This window comes from Apteryx mantelli, chromosome Z (genome assembly GCF_036417845.1).
Source record: "Apteryx mantelli isolate bAptMan1 chromosome Z, bAptMan1.hap1, whole genome shotgun sequence".
Classification (NCBI taxonomy): Eukaryota; Metazoa; Chordata; class Aves; order Apterygiformes; family Apterygidae; genus Apteryx; species Apteryx mantelli.
Window position 1 is genome coordinate 38,687,265 of NC_090020.1, and position 25,732 is coordinate 38,712,996.

The 25,732-nt window shown below is 37.2% G+C and overlaps 1 protein-coding gene across 4 annotated transcripts in view; it reads right to left on the reverse strand.

Annotated features, from left to right (window-relative positions):
- Positions 1–652: 652 nt before the first annotated feature.
- PRRC1 (proline rich coiled-coil 1) overlaps positions 653–25,732 on the reverse strand; it is a 31,165-nt gene continuing 6,085 nt past the window's right edge. For 3 of the 4 annotated variants that reach the window (XM_067316478.1, XM_067316482.1, XM_067316480.1), the window contains exons 2-9: positions 23,784–23,903; positions 20,822–21,202; positions 19,379–19,542; positions 15,337–15,439; positions 10,771–10,934; positions 9,642–9,745; positions 7,037–7,139; positions 653–2,652 (exon numbers count right to left, since the gene is read on the reverse strand). In XM_067316478.1, the coding sequence (XP_067172579.1) occupies positions 2,443–2,652; positions 7,037–7,139; positions 9,642–9,745; positions 10,771–10,934; positions 15,337–15,439; positions 19,379–19,542; positions 20,822–21,202; positions 23,784–23,883 (1,329 nt within the window). In that variant the 5' untranslated portion in view covers positions 23,884–23,903 and the 3' untranslated portion in view covers positions 653–2,442. Of the gene's footprint in view, positions 2,653–7,036; positions 7,140–9,641; positions 9,746–10,770; positions 10,935–15,336; positions 15,440–19,378; positions 19,543–20,821; positions 21,203–23,783; positions 23,904–25,657; positions 25,683–25,732 lie in introns of those variants that run through there. The other variant, XM_067316479.1, reaches the window with a different exon arrangement.

The following is a 25,732-nucleotide window of genomic DNA, read 5'->3' on the forward strand; positions in this document are numbered from 1 at the left end:
TATAACTTTAACTCACTCCATAATTCACTTATGTCAATGTGGCTCAGACTCTGGAAAGGGCTTTCACTCAGATGGGAAGTAATTTAGAATTTAATCAGCTTTACAGGATACTGCAGGCACTTTTGCTTTCCTTGGCCTTTAAGGGAAAAGGCTGAACTCCTGGCTCTCATATTAGAATGTTATTTTATAAATACATGAACAAACAATGCTCAGTAAAGGGAGGGAACACATCAAAAATTATCAAATCAAGGCATTTAATTCTCAGCTGATGACTTGGAAACACAGCAAAGCCCTTCATAGAGCCAGAGATCTTGAATGGACAAAGACCATCTCGCCTGACCACATCATATCCCAGCACCCAACTCCAAGGAGAAAGTACAGAAGAGGGGCAGTCTCCCATTTTGGAATAAATAAAGTAAACTCCTAGAGGAGGAGGAGGAGGAGGAGGAAGAAAGATTAGAGCCCTAAAAATTCTCCAGCAAAGGTGAGGACAGCTATGGAGCTTGTCCCATCAGCAGCCTCACAAGATAGCTGGAAGGCTGGTTCACTGCAGTGATGCTGACTGTTCCAGGTGCTGCAAAAATCAGACAACTTCTTCTGCCTCCAGTTATCACCTGTGAAAAACAATAAAGGCCAAGCCCAGGCAAGGGAAAAGGAAAAAAGAAATTCCACTTCAATTTTAATTTTAATTCATGTGAGCACACATAAACCTACTGACTAGTTCGCTTCCTCTTCCATTATATCATGAAAGATGCTGTAGCAGGGGAAAAAAAAAGTCCAAAAAAAAAAAAAAAGGCATTTCACATGTTATACACTGCAAACTGAAATTACAGTAAAACAAGCTGAAGAGCAAACACACATTTACTGACAAACAGAAGTCCCTGTACCACCCTTTTAGTTTACGATACAAAGAGCAGAGGTGCTCCCAAAGAGAGACCTCAAGACTAAAAGAATCAGGTTCGGGACTTGTTTTTTTTCCAGACAAGACAGACAGTTGGAGTATGTGCCAAATAAGTAACTGGACCAGGTAAATGTAATTCTGATAAAAACTGTTTACCAGCTATATTAAAAGATAAGCCTTTAAAATAGATACAATCATCTAGGAAAAACATTTATTCAACTAATTTACAGAGGAAGCCAATTAAGGCAAAATATATTACTTGGAAATAGACAGGCTTTCACTGGGTACAAATACAAGCTGGCTTAACAGTATATTGTATATAAAAGTGTCCTTTGAAAGCATTTAAGAAAGGTAAAGGCAGAACAATATAAGCTGAAAAAAAATTTTTTTAAGGCAAACAAAAATTATTTGTTCTTTGCTTTTAAAAAAGTATTTTTACCAAAATATTTTCTCTCACAATTACTTCTGTATTTCTGAATAAAGATTTAAGATTGTGTGAGCATAGATAAAGCATTCTTAGCTATGAAAAACAGACACCAATGAAGACCTACATGAGAAACAATGTGCCCATGACATCAAGAAAGGCATTTAAGATTTATAAATGTTTTAGAAAATCCAGGATAGCAAAGCAAGTGGTATAAATGTCACCATTTTCCACATTAACTTGCTGATACACACAACTTGATAGAAGAAATTACATAATTCCATATAAAATATAAAGTTTGGAAATACTGGAGTAAATTATGTTGCTGGAACTGCAATACTGAGATAATTTCTTGTGTATGTGGTACCTGATCTAAAACCCACTGAAACAACTTGAAATTTGTCTAGTGTTTCAAAGGGAGATGAATTTCATCTCTGCTACAGAAGAGCTACATATAAAAAGAAAAAAGATGCAGCATGGAAAATAACAATTCAGAATTATTTGCCCAGACTTCAACCAGCTGAGCATGGATTTGTGCTCTTCCTCAGCAGCTCACTGTTAGATGTTTTAAAAATTCCTCAGCATCAGTCCCGAGAACTTATATACAGACACCAAACCTGTCAGGTGTAAAGTACCACCTAAGCACAGACCAAAAGAAAATATCTAACACAGAAGGTAGTCTCTCCGGATTGAGATGCATATATATGTTATGCTTTCAACATGTTTATATTACTAATACAATAGTAATAGCTAAACAATAGACCCCTTCTTTAAATATTTACTCAGTATGTTTTTAATATTTCAGCAAATGCCTATCAAGGTGTCAAACAACAGCACATTCCATTTTACAAACTGTAATGCTATTTGTCCCAGTTATAAATATATCTGTTTGTTCTAATTTCTTCTTTTGTGAATGATATTGGAAATCACCTGGTTATTAAAAATTGGAATTGCTCATTTCCACTACTGGAAAGTACCTTCGATTCTTAAAAAGTAAAATACAGTTACAGGTAGATTACAAATCTGTGTTGTATCCGCTGAGAATTAGAATATGTAGCTTTCATTTCAACTCCAGAAACAAAAATAGTGTTCCTTAGTGTCACGGATCAGTCTTCTTTCAAACGGTCCTGGGTGGCAAGCGTTGTTTGTACATTCCTGCCAGAGCCTTGGCTGCACTGTAGATCATCTGTCGACGGGACACACCAGTGAATACCACATGCCAATCAGTCCTGTTGACATTCAGTAAATTCTTCTCAAGCACTTCACCCACCGTCACCAACAGGCCTGACCATCTCAGATTGTAGTCCTGAGGAGTGAGACTCTGAGCCTGGGTAACATTTTGAGAAGATGTTATTAAATGACAAAGAAATGAATAGTTTTGTTTCTGTCTTCATCACTAACAAGTTTCATCAGTAATCATACTCGTATCAGTGGGACTACATGTGAAATAAGAGGGTATCGGAACGCAAATGTTTCTAGCCCCATAACTTGGCTAGCCAATACGGCTTTTTGCGTTTACATGTAACGTGATCCAAGTGACATCTGAACAGTTTAGAACTGAAATACAACACACTTGAAGTAAAGCCATTCTGTCATTATCAGGAAATAGTCTTCTCTTTTAAAGTAGCCAACATCTGGAATCGATAATGATACATATTTATACAATGACTCTCACCTTCCAAAGGTTTTAAAAACAGTTAAAATGTCCCTATGAAGTAGACAAGTAACCAATGGCAAGAAGAAAGCTGAACTTGGCAGCAGAGGAGACCAAGTTATTTGCCTGAGACCACAGAGGAAGCATGCTGAAGTGGGTAGTAATTCCACAGGGGACTGAAGTTGGTAGCAGAAGGGGAACAGTGGGGGAAGTACCACTGCATTTGTCTGTTCTCATGCTCATCCTAGGCATCCACCTCTGGCCACCATTGTATACAATGAAGGGCTAGATGAGTCTCAGCTTCAGTAACACTGTTCTTAGTATTACTCAGTTCTTCATAGCAATACAGAATGGACCAAATTGTTTGTACAATTTTATTTTGACAAAGATCCTAGTTAGTCTCTTTCTGTTTTGCATATGGCAGACCAAAGTTCAATAGCGTGTTCCAGCCTGGCTAAAGGCTACTGTCTTGCAGCAATAACAGCTTACAGGTTTGTTAGAACATGCATCCTACTCCAATATTGAAATGTTGTTATTAACAAGAGGTACATAAAAGGCAGACTTCCTAAGCAAGAGAGGAAATTCAGCATTTCTCTTCACTACTCAGAATGTACTAGCAGTAAGAAGCAGATGACAGAGTGCATCTAACTGCAAGAGGGAACTGAATATGATCTATAATTCCCCATTATGATCCACAACTGCACCTAACTTCACAGATGAATAATTTAAAAATTTTTTACTGCTAAAAATCAAACAAACTTCAAATATAAAAAACTTTGTAGTAGTTTCTCATCGCAGTTGCAACCTCCAGCTCAGCAAAGACGACACCAGATCTCTGAACAGAAAACAGTTCTCAATATAAGCCCTCAAATACACCTTTGCAAAGCATGCAATATTTACTTAAGAGTTATGAACAGTCACAAGTCCCACATTATGTGCTCAGAAAACTTTATGATATTGGTAAAGACATATCCTTTCCACATTAACAGTGTCTGGTCACTACAGCATTTTTAGGTGACCTTGTTAACAAGTCTTAAAATCAGCACTCAGATTTCATCTGAATACAGACCAGTTTCACTATGCCTTCTTTGAATATCTGATGTTGAAATAACTGTATTACTCTGGAGCATGTAGCAAAAGGTATTTTGTTGTACTAACCCATTAACAAAAATATTATCTATTCTGTACAGGTGGTTTTGCCATTATTTCCATTATATAAAGCAACAAAACATGCAGCTGGCAAGAATTTCTACAAACATAATTGCTTTTCATTTGCAATATAAAAGACTTAATATAGGCACCATAAAACATTTGTTGTCCAATATAAATTTCTTGTCTGTTCTCAGTCTGAACTATAAAAAAACCTGTTCAATTACTGATTTTTCCTCTGTAATGATCTGGATTTTGATTAAAGATGTTGGACTAGATTTAAAGAAATGCATGTTTCTTGCATGTTCTTAAGAGAAGTCTACTGGGATTCTAGAAGGGACTGAGTGGTACCAAAGATAACTGGTGCAACAACCAAGAGCATGATGATTGCATGATTCACCACCACATTACGCACAGATCAACAGAAACACATAACAGCAAGACTAAGAAAAATTTAACTCTGAAGATAACAAAACAAAGCTAATTTTCACTGTTGAGATATATAAAGAGGCAGTTTTCTTCAGACAGCAGAGTAGAATTTGATCTAATTCAAGTTTAAAGATTGACAGTTCCACTGAATCCATATCATACACCAAGTTATATTTAATAAGTTGCATATAAGTTAAAACAAGAATGCTTTCTGCTATCACAAGGTAAACACCACTTCAAAATTTTGAGTATGTTTATATGTTTGCCTAACAGAGCAATATGATCAAAGTTAACTGTAATCAAGAGTTAACTCTAGCTTTTAAATAACAAAATGGAGTGTATTATGTGAAACCAAGAATTAGAGACAGCTATTATACTCAGAATTAAAATATATATATATAGATTAGTTCACATCAATGCTCCACAGAGATGGTGACAATTATTTAAGTACCAATTCACACTGCTATGCTTATTTTCAGGTGGACTGGCCACGGCTCTCAAAGAAGTTGCATCTGCTTAATTATTTTTTCCCTGTAGCTTCATATCTTTTCTACACTCTTTCTGAGAACATTCTGGAAGACAGAGCAATATTTCTCCTTTTGCCAATCATCAGCTTTTCAAAGTTGTAAGAGCTCTGAAAATTAAAAACTAGAAGCAATCCCTCAAAATGTTCACTCTAGTGGAATTGATATTAAAACAAAAAATTACTATTTGTTTTCTCAAAACAACCCCCTGAGGAACACGTCCTAAACAGTTTTGTTTTGAAATTCTTCACAGAAACACACATTTAAAAAGAGATTTCAGACCGGAGTTAACTAACACACGACTCCTATCTGCTGTCAGGCAACATGCAGTGGCTGGACTTGGGAGCCATTCCCAGTGCATGCCCAAAGAAATCTTAACAACCTCACGAAAAACTTCTACTGGCTATATTTAAGAAGTGCACAGTACTGGGTTATTTTCAATGGGATGAACCATGCTATTTCCAAGATTTAAATCTTTCCATTTCAGAAACTCTAAGTCTTTGTCAGAATAGCACAATCAGAAGAGGAAATCTGCCTTGCTTTTTAGGTAAGAGCCCACATGTTCATGCTGGAATTAAACCCATGTCGATTTGGAGAAAAGGTATCTGCTATTTATTAGGAATGAGTTTTAGGTACACTAACAAATACAGTGTGCTATCAGTTTGCTGGTAAGTAACACCACAAACACCTAGGCTTTATAAGCATTATTAAAATCTGAGGGATGAGATCTCAATTTATAAACTTGTGCCTAAATGAAATGTAAGCTACTTCACTGAATGGCTAATATGTACATGTGCACTCACATACACCCTTCACTAGTACATAGCTTTGTTGACCTTAGCTGAAACTCAATACATATGTGAAATAAGTCAAAGAAAGCAAAACACGCCTCCACTTGGATAAGAGTGCTTTCTGCACTTAGTGCACTTGGTTAAGGCATTACTTAAGCTGCAAAGATTTCCTCACCTGAGGAAGAATGAGTATTCGTATTTTATCTGTTTCAATATTTGAGGGCTTATTTTGAACCACTGAAATGGACGGATGGAAACGTTACATTGATTAAAATATTTCCCTTTTGAGGGGTTTTTTTTTGGTTAATAGAGAAGTATAACTACTGCTCTCAAGTGCAGCGATTCGCAGAATGAGAATCTTGAGCAAAAAATCACTTTGCCACGAACGCCTAGAGATTTTTTAATACAAAAACATGGCTTAAAATTCAATACAGAACCTATTAACCATAATCTAACCCAAGCATCTGCATTAGGACACTGAAATGAAGCAGGCTGCCTTTTGAATCAAGGCTTCCCTCCCCCTCCCCTCTATTTACAATCTAACAGCAAGATTAAAGTTGCAGTCTAGAGTGCTAATATATTCTTCTTAATCCATCTAAGTCTGTTGCAACTCAGACTGCCATCCTTCCCAGCAAGGCAAAGAAAATGATGAGAAAATATAATGAATCATCAATAACCTGAAAACTATATTTTAATAAATTATTTCTTTCAAACTTTTTTTTTAAACAGAGAGCAATTGTGTTTCTCATACGCACTCTAGAACATGATAAAAGTTGGCTTTTAGTGATAGTAATTCAAGTTTAAGACCAGCATTTATATCCTTTATGAAATCATATTTTCAAACTACCATGCACCTATATGTTCCCAGGCTATTTTTCATATTTTTAATTTTAAAAGTAAAAAAAAAAAATATATATATATATATACATACACACACACTGTAGTGATGGTTTTCTTGAGAAAGTGGTTAATAACAGTTAAAAGCAGTTAATAACTACCTTTCATAGTTACAGTCAGGTAGCTTTTATCCTCATTTCATAAATTAAAAAAATTCAGGTGGAGCACCAGCATCACCAACAAGAACTGGCATCATAAATGAAATTAAAACCCAAGTCTTAGGCCTCAACTGGTAATTCTATGTTGGTAAGAAATCAGAAAACTCACCTGCTGAACATACTGTAAAGGCACTGGCGTTGCTTGGGTAAAAACCTCCAGACGAATTCCATGAACTGGATCCTCAATAATCAGACATCCTATGTCAAACCACCTGCAAGGACATGCAAGTTACTTCTGAGCAGTACTGAGTATCACCCGAATGAAGGAGAGCACGTTAGCAGTTGAATTCTGACTCGCCCATTCTATAAAACTTCGGTAGGAACTCCACACAAATGTAGATATACGCAATAATGAGTTTCATCAATGTGTTCTGATACTTTTTCAGCTGATATATAAGAACATTGCAATATACATATAATTTAAAATACATGCAGATCACAAGGAAGCAAGGGAAACTGGTGGGGGTATGTACAGATAAATTCTTTCAGGCATTTATTATGCTACAGTCTTCATGCAACCTTTGTAAGAGTAAGTATTTCTTGTTAAAATAACCTCTAACTATCAAAAAACCCTATTTTTCATTAATGTTCTATATTCAGAAGATGTTATTGGTATGTCTAATCTTATTACAATCTCTTCAGAGAAACAGTTCTGCATCTTTCAGAAAAGACAGTCCATGTTCCAGTAAAGGCTACTGAAACAGTATCTGAAATGTTTCCCTGTCTAGCTTGCAGAAACATTAAATCATTTCTCCCTATCAACAAACACCACTGACATGATCCAAACAAAACCAAGGCCAATGCATCATCATTAACTTGTTTTATTCAATTCCCATAACAGAGTTTTACAGCTGAGTCACCACAGGAGAAATATTCTCCAGGGAAGGCACAAGAACAAAAGCAAGGCCAGGAATCATATATAATTTAGAAAGGAAAAATATTATCACAGTTGTTATTTTATACATACTATATATGTGTGCACATATAAATGATATTTTATTCTTTAAAATGTGGGAAGCTGGACGCTGCTATTATGAAAAGAAACAGGAAGACTCCAATTTCAGTAAATGATTGCCTGGGTCACATTAGTTTCACGTTAGAGTAAGTGCTCGGCAGAGTACTTGCATCTTTGTAGGGAACAGAGCACTGGAATGCTCTGTGATAGAGGACTACTCTTGTGTGCAGCTATGAAAGACTGCTGAGAAAGGCTCATGGTTAAGAATAACTTGCTTTGAATTAATAAAGGAATTAGACTCTAAAAGGCAGTATATACATAAAAGACTTTGCAACCTTCTCTGCAAATGGTATTTGGGATATGAAATTGGAAGGGGAAGTAATATCCTTCAGATAGCTGAAGCATAACTCACGAGTTCAGCTGCAAGCAGTGACTGATGTGTTAAGTGTTAGAGGCAAGGGAGCTCTTAAGACTGGTGGGTGGTTACCTGGAAACTCTTCTTTCCATCAAACATGCATAAGTACAACCAAGAATATCAGTAAAACACAGACTGAGTCCCCAACATTAAAACTATAACACCACAATACCCATTTCAGAATCACTATTAATCACTTACTAGCACCATGACCTATCATTTCATTGCAGAAGCAAAGGGTCAAAAATACTTCAACTGTTTTTCATAACACCATGCAAGGAAACTTTCAATATCTCCTGCTGTATGAAAATTAAGGCATGGATTAAGTTATTCTTTGTTTCTATTATAATTAGCATCAAAGTTTAGAACATTCTTGGGGCCTGTATTTTGTGGACAGAGGAGCTAGCATTCCTTCCAATGACACTGAAGTCCTGGGTCTGCTCCTCCATTTTGGATACTTTAGACCACATTTTCAGATTTAGGAACAAGTAAATTCAAAGGAAGGGAAAATTATTTTGAAACACAGATCTTGTTGTCAGTTACTCCTTTGTGGAAATAGGACAAAACATCTAAATCAGACTAGAACATGGAAATAAATACTAAACAGAAAAATTAAAACACTTCCTAATTCCATTTACTTTAGAAAATCCACCATCCATTTTCCACTGAGGATACTAAATGTACCTTTTACCCTACTCTGAGCAAAGTGTAAAAATATATATATTAAAAATATTATTTAAGTTTGTATTTTAAAGAAATAGTATTAAGAAAAACATGACATTGTCCTTAATATTTTGGAAATTGGTTACAAAATTTCAAAAATTGTCTGTCAAAAAACTTGTTAAGAAATCAAGTTGGATCATGATATTTTAAAAAACAATTATGTCTGTGCAGGAAAAATGAAAAAAGTACATACTTGGTGAAAGGAAAATGGATCATATATTATCTGAGAAAACCATATTACTACAAATGCCAGAACATCTCCCAATATACTTTCTGAATTGAATACCATTTGAGAGAGTGAATAAAAGAGTGAGCTACTAGCCAATTTCCAATTTTCACAAGTTCTTACTTTTGTCAGTTCCATATAACCTCACCATGTTTTCATACTGTGGATCTTGATAAATCTGACAGGATTTTGTCTGTTAAACTGTCAAGACTCTCCAGACAAAGAGCTGAACACCACCATCAAAATAAAGTCTGCCAAAGCAATACTGGAAACAGACTGTTTCTCTCCTTTCTTCTGCCCAAAGTGATACTGCTAACAACTCTTTATAGGTCCCCTTGAGCCAATGAAGAAGATTCCTTTTCCTTCCCTCCCAGGAAAATATTCAAGGTTCTCACTTGTCAGGAAGCAATTCCTCAATGAAGTTTTCTACGGATACTGCAGGCTGTTTTTCATGTATTACTCCTGTCCGACGCAAGCTGTCTATCCTTTCCTGGGCTCCCTGAATGATAACATAAGCTGTTAGACAACATTCTCTTTGAAATCCAATGCAGTACAATACTTAAAGAATGAGGAGTAGAACTTTAGAAGAATGTATTTTTCACATTAAGCAGAACATATATATCAGAGATTTGGAAAAATGACTCTTATTTTGAAGTAAAACAAAAAAGTATGAAAATCTAGCTCGTTTTGGAATTACACACACACACACACACAAAACAAAACAAATTAAGTATTTCTAGCTTGTTATTTTTTCCATGACAGAGACTTAGATTAGTATGCAAAGAATTCCAAATCTGTAACTGTACCAAATTTCACTATCGGTTAAAGTGTCAGGATATATTTCTGTTACTTACACAGACATTCTTACAGTTTAAGACTTGGCAGTTTTCGATCCTTTACAATGCAACAGCTTTGGATCAACTTTGTAACACCAGAGAAGAGAATCTTTGTGCAGTTGTGCAGCAAGTTCCTACTTTCTCCGTGCCAGTTCATATGCTGATATTACAAACTGGCCATACCTTCATTAAATTGCAGGGTCACTTTACAAACTGGTAATACAGATCCGTTTGAAAATACCCTTGTGACAAGTGTTGTCCAAACTATGTTAGGTCTACAGAATTTGCGGGGAGACAGTCTGAACCTCAGGGTCTCCTCAAGTTTCTAATATTCCCAACATGCTGTGCTGGCAATAGATTGACAACAGAAGTCTAATATACTTTGAAACTACAGTATTATGACAAAGTATGCTAAATGGAGTGGCAATCAATCACAGTATAAAAAAACTGACATATTTCTACTCTTCATCTGCTGTGAATGAGTTTGCAGCAAGAAATAAACCATTCCAAAAAGCAGCTTCAAAGAGATCCAATGATCCAGCTGGCACAAAAAGGAAAGATTTACTATTCTTCTAAACTGATTTTCCTTTTATGGAAAATATGATTTCTCTGGGTGAACTTTTCCACACTCTTTGCATTGGACGTAATCTCTTTTCAATGCCTTTAGTGCTGCTATATATCTACTTACTTTTAATCCAGCAGCATAGCCCACAGGCTGTGGTGCAATGTTAGACTGCGCAGCCTCTCCAGTAACAACAGCCATTCCAAAGACTTCTTGAAAGGCATCTCTAATTGCCGCGACTTTTACTTCTTTATTAGAAGTAACCACGATGTCTAGTTCTCCCCCAGTTCCTGTAAAAAAGGGATAAACAAGTATATTTTATATATATAAAAAAACTGGAATGAGGGGAAATATATATTATCATCTGAATATTACATTATACAAACACACACACACACACACACCCTCCTTCCAGTTATAAAGCTAGTTCAAATACATTCTACATCTTAAAGTATGCTGCAGTTGGTCTCCTTCTCAGGTACTATACAAAACTTATTTCATGAAGCAGAAGTAACTAAAGTTAAGCAAAAGCGAGGAGACTAGCTAAGTGATTTATACATTGAAAGAAAGACAAGAAACTGATGGTTGTTCAGCGTTTTGGGGGGGGGGGCGGGGGAGGGGGGGAAGACCACTGATTTGAGAAGACAATTCATGGATTTAGGAAATAACTCTTGCATCCATTTCTGAAGGGTTCCGTCTTCATACCCTGCAGTGTTGGTGATACAGAAACTCTTCCTTATGACAGGGACCAAGAACACAGATTCATTTCACAGAAGACCATAAACAACTGTCAAATTGCAAAAGCTCGTATTACTGTCTAGGTGTCCTTGTACTGTGAATTCTGTATCATTCTATTGCTTTTCTGCCTCTCTAAAGATGCCACAACTTTGTGCTCCCTTCCCCTCTTCTTTTTCCCTTCCCCTCTTCTTTTTCCCTTCCCCTCTTCTTTTTCCCTTCCCCTCTTCTTTTTCCCTTCCCCTCTTCTTTTTCCCTTCCCCTCTTCTTTTTCCCTTCCCCTCTTCTTTTTCCCTTCCCCTCTTCTTTTTCCCTTCCCCTCTTCTTTTTCCCTTCCCCTCTTCTTTTTCCCTTCCCCTCTTCTTTTTCCCTTCCCCTCTTCTTTTTCCCTTCCCCTCTTCTTTTTCCCTTTTTCTTTTTAAGATGTGAAACCAAAAAATTGACAGTATTTCCAAACATATTAAACCGTAAAGAGAAAAGAGTTTTTATTAAGCTTTTTACCGTAAAACATAATAGTTCATAAATTAAGAGAAATCTAAAACTACTCCAAAAGACTCATGACCTCAACTGTAACACACATCTGTCTGTATTATAGTTGGATCATTTTTACTATCAAACTAAACTTATTTTATCCAAAAATCTTGGAAAACTTTAGATATAAACGCTGACTGTCCGTGACAAACTATTTCTTGAGAACAGCTTAAGCATTTTTCAGACATGGAATATGTCACCACGGAAAGTTCCGTAAGCAGACTGCATTAGTGAGTTTAAAGGAACCACATAAATTCATGAACAAGCTCACAAAAAGGTACTACAAGTAAAAGGTAGGGATGTACCCTTTATCATCCCCTGCCCAGTGACTGTGGATGATGGAGGAGTCCAAGCAGAATGGACTACAAAGGTCACCAGATTGACTGGTATTTCCTAAATAGCATCTCCTGCTGCTGGAGACAGAACACGAGCTAGAAGAACCACTGGTCTGACCCAATAGGGCATTCCTTATGTTTGCACCATGCCTTTGACACTGTTTAAACTGTGAAATCAACATTTTGACAGAAGTAGCAGACCAGTAAAGAATCAGTCTTTTAACCTATTATTTCTCAGGCCCTCTAACTGTATAAAAACAAGTTAAGCTACATCTTAAAGAAAAAAGGACAAAAGAGACCAGTGGTTTTGTTTCTAAACACTAACACTCCACCTAATTACACCTGCTGATGAAATCCGCACTATTTATCCCAATCTAAGAAAAATTCCCGTGTTGGTAGTAATAAGCCTGAATCTAACATTTTAAAGAAAAGAACAATTTATTCTTTAGCTCATATTATTCAGCACACTTCAATTTCAGGAAACATTTTCTTTTTATTAAGAATCACTAGAGGCATGACAGAACAGTAATAAAAGACATTCTATGTAGGGTTTTTGTTTGTTTGTTTATTTTAGGTTTTTAAGTATCAAGAAATTATTGCAAATATCTCTTTTCACCAATTCCTTCATGATAAAACCAAGACAGTGAACGTAAGTAAATAAGTGCTTAAAATTGACCAAAGTTTTTTCTTAAGTTAGCCTTGTTTGAGTGCCCTAGGGTAGAAACCGTTAAGTATTTTTAAGGTAACTAAAGACTAACTCATAACATACATAAGAATGGTAACTCCATCCCTACTTTGTGTTCTGCACCAGCAGAACATAATCTACACTCTTCTGAATTCAGGATCGCCACATATCAAAAGCATGCCTTCTTTCATCACAGATACTACAGAAGAGGAAGGAAGGTATTATATACACAAAAAAATAGTTTCTGACTGGATCTGTCAGGCACTGTGGTAATACAGAAATATTAAAACCTAAAATATACGAATCAGATGCTTATAAATTCAGAGAAAGAGTTGTCACATCAAGTTAAGCTTTGTTTCCTGAGCACGGGATTTCATTAGATATTTTAAGTTGAAATGACAGCACTGCATATAATTTAAGACTCACTGTCCCCTTTCATTACAAAGGCATTAATTTTTATGTTTATGTTGTAACTAAATATTTTCTGTGCAAAAGTTTTCCAATCCAGGTGCCTGCCTCAGACTGAAATCCTCACAACATGACAGAGAGAAAAGTTCAGCTGTTTTCAGGAAAGTGATTTCAGAAATATTTGCTCACATTAAAACTTTCTTTCAACCACTTCCTCCAGAAGCTTTGGTGCTTCCAGGCTTTGGTGTTAGGAATCTGAAATTTGTTCGGAAATGCAGCAGTGGTGAGAGAGGAGAAAGAAGTGGAGTCGTTTGCTGTAGAGGACATGACTTTTGCTGATCTCAGAAGTGTTTTCTGGGAGGAAGTGAACACTAAGTTTCCAAATCTATGCCCTACTCCCACAGCCTGCAACTAAAAACTAAACGCAGCATACTAACAGTCAAGATGTATACAGCAGCTTTCATTTTCAACATGACTTGAAGAAACTTTGAGAAAACCACAGAATTCACTTACTTAAACTGAATCTTACAAGCAAAGCACTTTATTAAAGACTTCCTACTTTAGGTAATGCTATTTTGTCTGATGAATACTGTGTCAAACTACCTAAAGATCTCTCATCAGATTGTGAAAAATCCTACTTTAAAAAGAAACTGTCAAGGCAAACGTTAACTACAGTTTCCTGAACTGGGCATAATCAACATTTACTGTAGCTTTGCATTGTCGCCTGCTCCTCCTGGCAGCAAATACTTTCTCAATTGTTGGCTGGCCTTCTCAGTGATTTCATATCCCACTATCTCTCCATTAGTGAGCTGCTGGGATGTTTTCACTTAAATTTAAGACCATTAACTACTATTCAGTAATAAGGTCACCTTCCCCTTTTATTCCACATATTGTCTGCTGCATTAGTACAATAGTGCAGCCACATGGTTAGCTGGATCACAGAATAGGTCCAGCTGAAAAACTGCCCAGAAAAACAAAAAACAATAAAAAAATGTTATAGTTACTTCTCAGCCAAATCAGTTTCCTGATCTGCTTCACTTACATCCAGACAAAAAGCTGTACTGGCACAACTAAGAGGGAGGACTGCTTACGCCAGTACTACAGGGTAGGGAGCTGTTCTGGTCAAATTATGCCTTTACTTCCCTGTATTAATGAAGTAGCAATGTCAGATCACTTCTAAAGTGACATATAATACATTCTAATCACACAAGAAGAGAATACTGAATACCACAAAGTTTCTCCCTCCCAGAAATTTTCAAGCTGTAATGGAAATGCAGCGCTTTTCCCTCCAGGCTCAATACTCAGCAATGCTTCAGACTTCATCACACTGTTTTAAAATTTGAACTATCCTGCTAACTGAATCAGGAACTATTTCAGACTTGCCAAATTTCCTAAAAATACTATAAATACTATCAGACTAGAAAAGTGGAGCAGCTGCAAGACAGATGGAAGGCTCAAAAGCAAGGCAAATACCTCTGCCCTATGTCTCTCTGAGCTTGTCTACTGTCTTCCAGATTCTTTTAATCTTAATGTGGTGACCTACATAGTAGTATTCAAGCATGCCGCCTGATAGGATTGACAGAGATGGTATATTTTAAACTCAACATTGTAAGATGACAACAGGCTCAAACACAGAAACCGTGGGAGAAAGATAAGCGTATGGAACTTGGAGATAAGATCTCTTCACTGTTTTTTTCCTTTAGAACTTCCTCATTTTTCACAAATTGTACTAAAGGGATAAAACCGTGCAACTGTCTAAATTGCAGCGAAACACAGAAACCAAATGAACTTCAAGAGAAAGTGGAAGAGCAGTAAGCCTCTACCAGGGTGAGCGATGCACTGGATAATGCACTTGAGAAATCAACACAATATTGTGACTTCAAATCAACACACCACATACGCAAGTGTACAAGCACTGTGACCTATTTATCATTTACTATCACTTTGGCCTATTTATGATTTACATTTGTTACTCAATGGTTTGTCACAAATACGTACTGATATATGGAGCCATGCCAGGATCCAGCGTTGTGATCATGGTCTCTACTGAATGTTTGGTTTTATCAAGAACAGACTTCACCATGGGATTCCCAGCTACACCCTAAATTCAACAAACAGATTTGCATATTTAATCTTCTGCCTTTTCCCCAGAACCCCCAAAATATTACCACCAAAAAAAGCCCACCCTCACCCTTCAAATATCAAGCTGCTTTGGGTTTTCCTCACCACATATACACTCTGTAACACCTATTGTACGGCATTCCTCAGCACAAGTGTTCCAGGAGGTGACTATCACTCTGCATGACTCTTCAGTTACAACATAGAGTTCAAATATCATCTTTATCATCATCATCTTCCACATTAACACATTACTTAAAGGATTAGCAAAAAACATCCCTGTCAATGATAACAGGCAGCACACTTGATCTAGTTATAATCCAGGACCAGAATCCTCAAGCATAAAGTTGTAGGTTCCCAATACTAACTATAGTTTTTTATATGTGTACACGTATACACACACGTATACACACACGTATATAAAACTTAGTCATCAGATTAAGAGGCTGGATTTAGACTGTGCCAACTTAAGTTGAAGAGCCTCTTTTCTAACCTTTTTAAAGACAATGGGATCTATTTTTGAATGGCCCATTACTAACAAATATTTCTGAAGCAACAGAGCTGAAAGTTCTCAATTTATAAATAGATTCTAAACAATACTGGAAACATGTTCTACACTCTCCAGCCAAATCGTAGGTGGAGCTGCTGACAGACTTAAAAGCTCATTAAATATGAATACAAACACTGTCCTGTGTCTTGCAAATAATCCTGATGAATGTCTGCATCTCTTCACAACAGTTTACAAAAACTCAGATAAGATCACAGGGTGAAAGAAGAAAGACACCAACACTCAATCACTGAGAGATAAGGCACTTGAAACTATTTTAAGCGAAAACTTTTATATAATTTCTTTAGTAAACAGACTGCTTTAAATCTAATATTAAAACTACATATGCTTATATCTGCTTCACTAAAGGGCAAACATTACACAGGAGAGCACTGTACACATACATTTTTCTGCAAAGTGCTTGCTTAGTATATCTACACAATATTTCAGAGAACTGCAGAATTAAAGAATTCATTTTGAGATAATTAAAACTGCTGATCAGCAAAGCTCCCCCCCCAAGTATGAATGTTTTCTATTTCTTTGTTGCAAGTTTAGCAAAAAAAAAAAAAAAAAAAAAAAAAACACATTCATAAAACTAGTGAGATATTGTATAGATAGTAATAAGGATTATCATATCTCATGCCTCACACTGAAATATTTTGTTACTGGGTCCAGGCATTCTTCTCACCATTGTGCAGAGCACTAAGCTTGAGAGCACAATTTGGTAAAGAATACTAAACAATTATTAACGCTAGCATAATTACACTTTTTCAAGCCAGACCCCACAGCAGGCACTCATTTCTCATGCACACAACCCCCAAGACTTTTCTGAATGGTAACATTCACTGCGTAATACATATATTCTTGTGGTTTCTCATGTACACACAGGAGGCCATCAAGGACAGGGCAGTTATATCCCTCCTCCAGTTCTCTCACAGCTTGAAGTTTGCCTGTTGTTTGAACAGAGACCGAGGGCATGCAGTGCCCTCAGCCTCAGTGAGATCCACAGCATCATTGAAATGAGGGAGCTCCAGCTCTAGCATCTATCCAACAATGCAAAGGCAAGCACTACTCCAATCATCACTTCCAGCCTGGCTGCCTAACTAATCAAAAATACATTGCTATACATCTCACAGATAATCAGGTTCCTGAGCAGCAGGAAGATGCTGCTTCTCCCTGTGGAAGATGCCTTTATATTCATTAGCCTACTGCAAGGAAGCAGAAATAATCTGTAATTTTATACCAATGCAAAAAATAAAGTTATTGCAGCATTGTGAGCCATAATGCAGCTAAGTTTGGAATTTCTACTGAGTTGATATAAATCCAAACTTCAAATTCAAATGGAGAATGCTTCCATGTTGACAGGCTGCAAATACAAATCTTCTGGAACTTGTCCTGACTATCTCCCTTGCTCCAATGGTCAAATATTCAAATCATCAGGTGCAATGACTGCAAGTATAGTATTAGTATCCAAGCTTCTCTTTGATGTTATCATGCCTAAACAATTTTGGAACTGCTGTGAGACTGCTTAGCCATCTTTGACAGATCCAAGGAACTGAGACTGCCTCATTCAATTCTAGTCCACTAATTTGTCAATTTGAGGCTTTCAGAGTCTTGGATATCACCTAGACTGAAGGAAATCTGGAAGAAAGGATTTTAATTTCTTAAGAACACTGGGCGGGGGGGAAGGAAGGTTGTTCAGACTATTTCAGGAGTAGAAACACGGCTAACTGTGCTAAAAACTTTAATATGCAAGTTACTCAATGAGGAATCCAGAATGAATTTCTGCACTGAGTACTAGCTGGTCTCCTAGATTCTGGCTGATCTTTGGGAGACGCAGCATCTGATATGCACTGATTACACACAGCAAGAACCTGATGCCTTCAGTGTAATTAACAATTCCTCATTCTCCCACCTTGGAAGTTCTCAAAAAGACGTCAATGAACACTCCAAAGGTGGAATGCTTACTACTTAAACCTAAATGTAGTTTTTAGTACTGATGTTCAAGATATGCACTTTCTCTAAGAATAAAGACAAGATACCTTTTGAATCTTACTGGTGTTCAGGCAACAGTAATGTGGATGGGACTGGCTTATCAACTAATCTGTAATTACAAGCGCTAGTACTTTCAACAGGGCAACAGAGGCATGTCGCAAGAACAATGTTCTCTTGTGGAATGTCACCATTCAGTGCAAACATCAAGGGCAAGATGACAATTGAGAGAAATATTCTCTCTTCTATTAGCATCAACCACAAATTTCAAGAAGACATTATTATTTAAAGGAAGAAAGAACATATATTTTCATTACCATGAGAAGACATCTCTCCTTGAAAAGTGCAGTGTAACAACTGTGCTCTCACTGTACTGATGAAGGATTAATTTAGCTCTTTAAGACTGTATCATTGTCAAGAGATGTACCGCTGAAGCCAGGGCTAACAGTCTGCCATGTCAAAAACAGCTTTTTCTCTCACCTTTGCATATTCTAAAGGTCTTGAAAGTCCCTCCAAGACTTTGCATTCCTGTTGGGACATCAATTTTTATTCTCCCTTCACATTTAGTACGAGTTAGCAACAGTATTTCCTGTACTGTTGAACACAATTCAGTGTTCGTGCATAGCCCTTAGATCTTTTTGCCACAGTCTTCATGATGCTACTCATAGGTGTCATTTGTCACAGCTCCAAATAGGTAAGGCTGATGGAATTCTACTAGTAAATTTTGCTGTTTGTTTCCTCAGCATGATCAGACTGCTCCATAAGGAGCATCTGCTTTGCACTGTATAATTCATGCCTTCTAGTAGAGCAGAACAATCCTACGAAGTATCTTAGACACTTCTCAGGTAAACGTCCCTTTGGCAGAAGAGATATTTATTTGTCTCTCATTGAAGAGATTGATCTGTTACAGAATAGGAAGGACCTGTATCCCATAGAAGTCAACTTCAGTTCATTAGGAAGTGATAAATAAATATCTAAAGAAATCTGACCAGGTAAATCACCTTACTTCACAGTGACTGGATTCAGAAAGAGATAAGAATTAGTTCTTAGCGCCTTCTAGAACCTTAAAGAGTTTCTAAAGCTTCATCTGGTTTAAGAACCAGTGACAGAACCTGTTAAGTATGCATATCTTCCTGTCACAAGCACTAAAATGAACCTAGACCATCTATATTTATGCAGTCCTCCTTCTTCCATACAGAGGAAGGGCAAAAGCACAGCCTCAGCAAACACTACTATTAAAATACAGCCAACTTGCACATGAGGCATAAGAAAAAATAGGATTGATATTGACACACATTAAAAAAAACAAAACTCCACAACTATGTCCTATCACAGTTTGTAAAAATGGTATTTCCTTGTGAACAGTAACAGATTTAAAAATACCTTTATAAATCCCCACAGTCCTCCACCAGGAGCTCCACTCTGGGCTGTAGATATTCTGGGGTCTTCATGCTCCTCAGGAAAAGTGATTGCAGAACCACTCACGGTTCCAGGAGCCAAAGGTGATGAGAAAGTTGCTTGTTGAGTAACAGGATCTGCCAAAACACCTGGTAAGAGAAATAAAACACAACACAAGTGTTCATTTCTTTTACTGAATTTAACTTCTTATAATGAAGCAACATGCAATTGTTCAAGAGGAAAATGAGCAGGAAGAATAGAAGAATATTGGGCTGGTTCATTTTCATTTCTTGAAGGACCCAGAACAATTCTGCATGTTAAAGATTAGCAGATTTAACTACCGTAAACAAGCTAGACAATATGTACTAACAGAATTGACACTGCCCTGCCTGCACATTATGTATAAAATTAAAATTGATTTTATTAGCAGGTTAATTTAGCAGTGGTGCTTTTTATTGTATTCACATTTTAAGAATAATAATTCCTCAGTAAAGGAATAATGGGTTGTTCTCTAAACAAAGAGATAGGAATGTTCTCATACACAATAAAAGAAGCAAAGTAGGAAATTTTCTAAATCTGAGTGCTGAAAATTAGTAGGAACAGAAAAAGGAGAAAACAAATGGAAAGATTTACTCGTTTTAAAGAGAAACAAAAGAAACTCAAATACTAGAAAATTTAAGCATGACCCTTTACCCCATTATTGAGGCCTATTTTAATAGTTTTTCCAAAACTAGCCTTAATTGGGAGGTTGTTTTTTTTTTTTTTTTTTTTTTTTTTCACTGCACAACTGATAGGTCTTTTCAAACACGTTCCTAATACAGACCACTTCAAAGAGGTATCAGTAATAATAGTAAAAGCCTAGCCCAATCACAACTGAACAGCCAAGTTTCCATCCCATTAGCAGAAAATGACATCAATTCAGCAACTACAGCAACTGCTTGCATGGAAGGCATGTATTTTTAGTGGTCCTAATGAAATTCAGTGGCTGGAAAAAAGGAAATAGAAGCTTGTGTCATGTGACAGGCAGTCTGCTACAGATAAACAAAAAATTGAAAATGATAAAATTATGGCCTAAGATACCATACTATGGAAATATAATGGCTGAACTTTACTCTCTGTTCTAAACGAAAGATGTATACATATGTACAGTTGGGCTTTCCTGGGTAAGTTAATAAAAAATACAGCTCACAAACCAAGATATTTCTGTAAGCCCAGACCCTGGGAGAACTCTCTTAAAGGAGGATCTCTATCCTAGATCATGACTATTTTAAAGGCTACTCTCACTTCTGTGTGCAGCTACATTAACCAGATGTACCTGGAACAATACAGCAGTTGAACTTGCAGGAGTCCAGCACAGTGGCAGAATCGGCCACCCAGGAGATCCCTCATCCTCTCTCACAAACACAAAGAGCATGAACAAAAGGTTACCTGTGACCGGAGGTGCAGAAAACGATGGCATCAGTGGGCTCTGTGGTGCTCGACCAGCATGACCTCTGGTAATGTCATAAGTTGAAGTCATGGAAAACCCTGAAATGGGGGGACCAGTGGGTGGTGCAGGAAGACCAGGGCCAGGAGTAGAGCTTAACGGAGGAAGTGCAGAGAACTGAGACATGGAGGTACTAAAAGCTGAAGGGGCAGCAGGAGTTGGGGCAGGAGTCAGAGGTGGTGCAATAGTAGAAATGGTTGCAGAAGGCACAAATGGAACAGGAGCTGAAGTCATCATAGGAGGAATCGGAGACACTGCAGCTGGCAAGGGCGGAGAGTATGCAGAAGACGACATGCTTGGTGTAGCAAGGGGACTGGACAAAGCTGGCAAAAGAAAAAAAGGCATTTTAGAAAGGCTGAGCCTTAATCTCAGAAATCCATTTATTTATAAAATATCTGAACAAGTATGTCAGTTTTGCTCTAGTCTGCTTTCCCCCCACCCTTAAAATGAATTTCAATTCTGCTTAAAGCTGCACACAACACTGATTCCACTCAATTTTTGGTGATAGTATCCTGTAAACCATGTCCCTCTTTCCTGCATGACCCTATTTGTCGTAAGCTAAAAAAGAACAAGATGAGTCAACATTTGACTATTGAATTCATAGCAGCTGAAGTCTGCCTAGAATTTTCTATTAGTACCACTCTTTCTGAGTCACTGCTGAATAAATAGAAATTATGATGTTGGAGGAAGTACCCATCCATAGTAAGAATGTTATGACTTACTCACTTTTTCATCAGTGCTGAGATGGAAGAGTCAAAGAAATGTGATCTAAATAGAAGCTACCTGAATTTCTTTTAAGCTTACAAGTATGATACATACTGCTGTATGTTCTGTCTTGGACTTCTAAATAGTATTGTCATAATGTTAATTGCTGCCATGTTTCACTTCAGTGACTGTTTTATTTCAATACTGCAGAGTAATTACTCTTCATATGAATCCCATAAAAATATTAATACACAGAGAAACTATAAAAACAGTAGAAGATGACTCCAATGAAAATCTTACAGTTCAGAAATAGTTGAAAATGCACATATCGGAGACAGCAGAAGATTTAACTGGGAAAAGGTAGTGTCATTAAGGAGCTCATGATTCTTCCTAATATCACAGATTCTGCTTCTGTACTGAACTGCAGTCTCCACGCTGTTTTTCAGACACCATTTCACTTTTCTCTCCATAAAGTGAGCTCAAAACCAGTGAAGAGGTAGGAAGAAAGTCTAGTACTTTAATGAGACTGAACGATGGAGGACTGTTACAATTTGAACTTTCATTAAACTATCACTGACCAAATTGCTGGCCAAATCAAAAAAATAGGTTCTGCCAAATTGGCAAGGGATCGCTTAGTTGGGATCTTTGACCATCTGATGATGACTAAAAGGGAAGTCAAGAGTTTCGAAGTTTTGTTTGTTTGTTTTCACACAGACACACAAAATATATGCCGAGGTTATTCAGCTATTTCTCCAACACATCTGCTAAAACCAAGGCAGAGAAACTCGCTGCAGAATCCAAGAGACATGCAAAAATCCTGCTCACCAGATTCAGGTGAATCTTCAAGGATTGCTAAAAGAAATATAGGGTACAGCAAGGAGCAAGGCATGGCATTTAGATATCTGTCACTTATCTAAATCACAGATAACTTCCTTTTGCTATCTATGAATAAAACACACATTTCATTAGAAATACCTTTCCCCCCCCCTTCTTTTAAATGGTGTATCAGTTTGCTTTAACCAAAGTAAAATGCCCACTGGAATAGCCAAGGTCAGAGATCTAGAAAGTGTGAAGAAGTAGGGAGAATGTGGGAGAAAAATCTACTTTTTGGTGTCCAGAAGTCTGATCACAGGCTAGCTCAAATGGAGCTATAAAAAGGCAAAAAATACACCTCCTGTATCCTGAGCAAAACACCCAGGGTGATGTGTGAAAGGACAATGCATTTGGGCAGGACGTGTGTACCATGCACATTGTTGACATCACGAATAATTATCATGAAAAGGACACCAGCTTACCTCCTCCAAATTAACAATCAAAACTACTTACTTTACTAAAAATTAACAAACTTTTTTTATATTTTTGGAAAGATATATACTCATATGTTATCTGCAGGATTGGGGGGGGGAAAAGGGGGAAGTTACTTCAACAATGTGGTTCTGTGAGACAGGCTGAGCACTTCTTAGCTCCCGGTACCCAGTTTCATATTCTCATTCCTTCCTCTGTTTCAGTCTAGCCCTCAGCTGATCCTTGGATGAGGCAATTTTGCTCACTAAACAAAGTTTAGCCAGAAAATTAATCCAGAAAAACAAAAATGACTATTTTTGATTACAGTAATCTGTTGCATAGGCTCAAACATGTCACAGGTCACAGTCTAAACATCAACTACAGAATCAATCTGTGGAGTTGCACTAGTGTAACTGGAGGTAACATAATACCAGATGTGTCAGAAAATGAAATATTCGGTATTCAGAGTCTGCTGTCTATATTCTTGAAAAATCAGGCCAAGTGGCCGCATAGCTTTGATCTCCACCCACAATATTCGAAAACAAGTGATTACCCAGGTTTACTGCTATTCCCTACAACAGTGTAATTTGTTTTCATTTTTTTTATTCTTCATCGGTGCTCACCATCGAAGTGTGCACTGTAATGGGAGGGATTACTTCTCTGGCCCCCCATCCTTAAAAAGCACAAATGCATCCACATAGATTCACTATAAAGTTTTAAGAAATAAATGCTTTAAAGTATTCAGGAAGTCAGATAAAAAAAGCACGCTTCCACAATTAAGAAACAATTTAAAATTTTCAAATTAGTCTAGAGAGCAGCACTGCAATTATACTGATTGCAACATTTTTTGGATGAATAGCTGTGCTTCAACGCACACGAACAAATGCAACCAAGTTGATGTGGAAGTTTCTGTACCTAGTGAGACAGGTGCAGCAGAGGCGGCAGCAGCAGCCCCTCCTGTGCTTGGTGGGGGCGTGCCAGGTGGAGTTGTCTCTATTCCACTCTCTTCCATCATTTTCCTTCAGCTACAAAAACCTGCAAGGAAAAAAAAAAGCCTATCTTAAGAAAAAAGACAAAAGATTTTTAATTAAAACATGAAGGTCACAGAGCACAGTGATCTGTATTCCTGAACAGGACTGGTGATTCAAATACCAACCCTGGGGGGGAAAAAAAAAAATTGGCCTCCAGCACAATATGTCTCAGTTCCCCTGTACCTTCCCTTCATTTTTAGCACTGTGATAATATTTCAAATTCCAAGCCTCTTTCTAAAAAATCCTACTGCACATGCTCGGTTACTGTTACTAATATCTTCTGGTAGTATTTAGATAAGCAACACTAGAGAAGTAATTACACACCACAAAATCCAATCCCATTTTAAGGAAAATCTAATAACCGGGTAGTATTTTGTTGCATTAGTGAACTGCAGCAATCTGAACAGTGATGTGATATTTTCAGAGCCAGGGCATGAAAGGATGCAAGCTGTGACAAAAGAGAGGACCAAAGCCTCCCCCTTCTGGCAGCAGAGAACCACAAGACCAGCTCTACTATCCAGGGAGCCACAGCCTTCCAAGGCTTTGCAATTTCACCAGATGCTCCTGGATATCACCCCTCCGGGCCCAAGCACCTCACTAAACATCACCAATAGCCTCAGCAGCACAGCTGGGAACCAGTCCAGGAGTCCTGACTCTGACCTAACCTTTAATCATGACCTTGCCTACCTTAAAGAAGCAGTACTTTGGGGTCAGCTATACTGATCCCCAGAAATGCCACAATGAAACCAGCTGAAATGTATTTTAAACATGAACAAAATTGCACTGAAATTGATTTATCATGAAGGCTTAAGAATATCACACTGAATGAGTTAAACTTGTTCAAGTCTTCCATAGAGACAATTCCTATGAAACCCAAATACCCTACTAGTCTGGTGACAGTATAAGAAATTAAAACAAATGAAAAATTCAGGTCTTATTTTGCAGGCTACATAATGGTGGCAGTATCTTAACATCTTAGAGAAAACCTTAAAAATCCACTGCTTCTAAAAAAGTAAGGCTATATGCTTATTTAAAAAAATATATATATAAAGGTGTGGGTAGAAAAAAAAAAAGAGGAAAAAATGAAGACTTCCTTTCATTAACACCTGGAAATTTTTGTTCTTCAGTGCAGAGGCAGCAAACAAAAAAATCTTGCCTCCTCCCAAATCTTGTAAACTGGACAGCAGTGATTTAGATCCTGCCCTAAGGTAACAATTCTTAAGGGAATTCTAATGAAATAAAAATCCTATATAAAGTAATTATATGTATGAAAAATAGAGAGGCTCAATAAACATCTTCCACAATATCCATTACGTCAGCAGCTCCTGAGGACTGCCAGCTTATTCCTTTAACAATTTAAAGAGGAAAAGGCTCAGATAATGTTCTGAGTAAAAATACCCATGTGTATATAAAAAAACAACCACTTAAAAATTACAGTTTTTTTCCTCTCTCTCTCTAAGGAAAAAAAATCCTCATGGCCAAGGGTTTTTTTCTGCTGTTGTTGTTCTAAATGTACATGCAGCTTAAGTTTAAGCTGAAAAAAAGTTCATACTGTTGTTACCACGTTGAAAAAGGCAAACAGTAGGATATCACTATTAGTCTCAGGCTTACAAAACTTCTCAACAACAAGTGAAAGCATCAAAACCACATAGAAGCAAATTCTAATCCCTCTGACAAGTATACTTTGCATAAGTGAGTCAAAACTAAATGTTTGAGCCCAGCCCCACAAAGCAAGTAGGTACAGTTTACGTGCAGTACCTTTCATGCAAGCTCTATGACAGATAGATTTTAGGTTGTGAGAACCTCTTAAATTCCATTTAAAAGCTTCTCTTC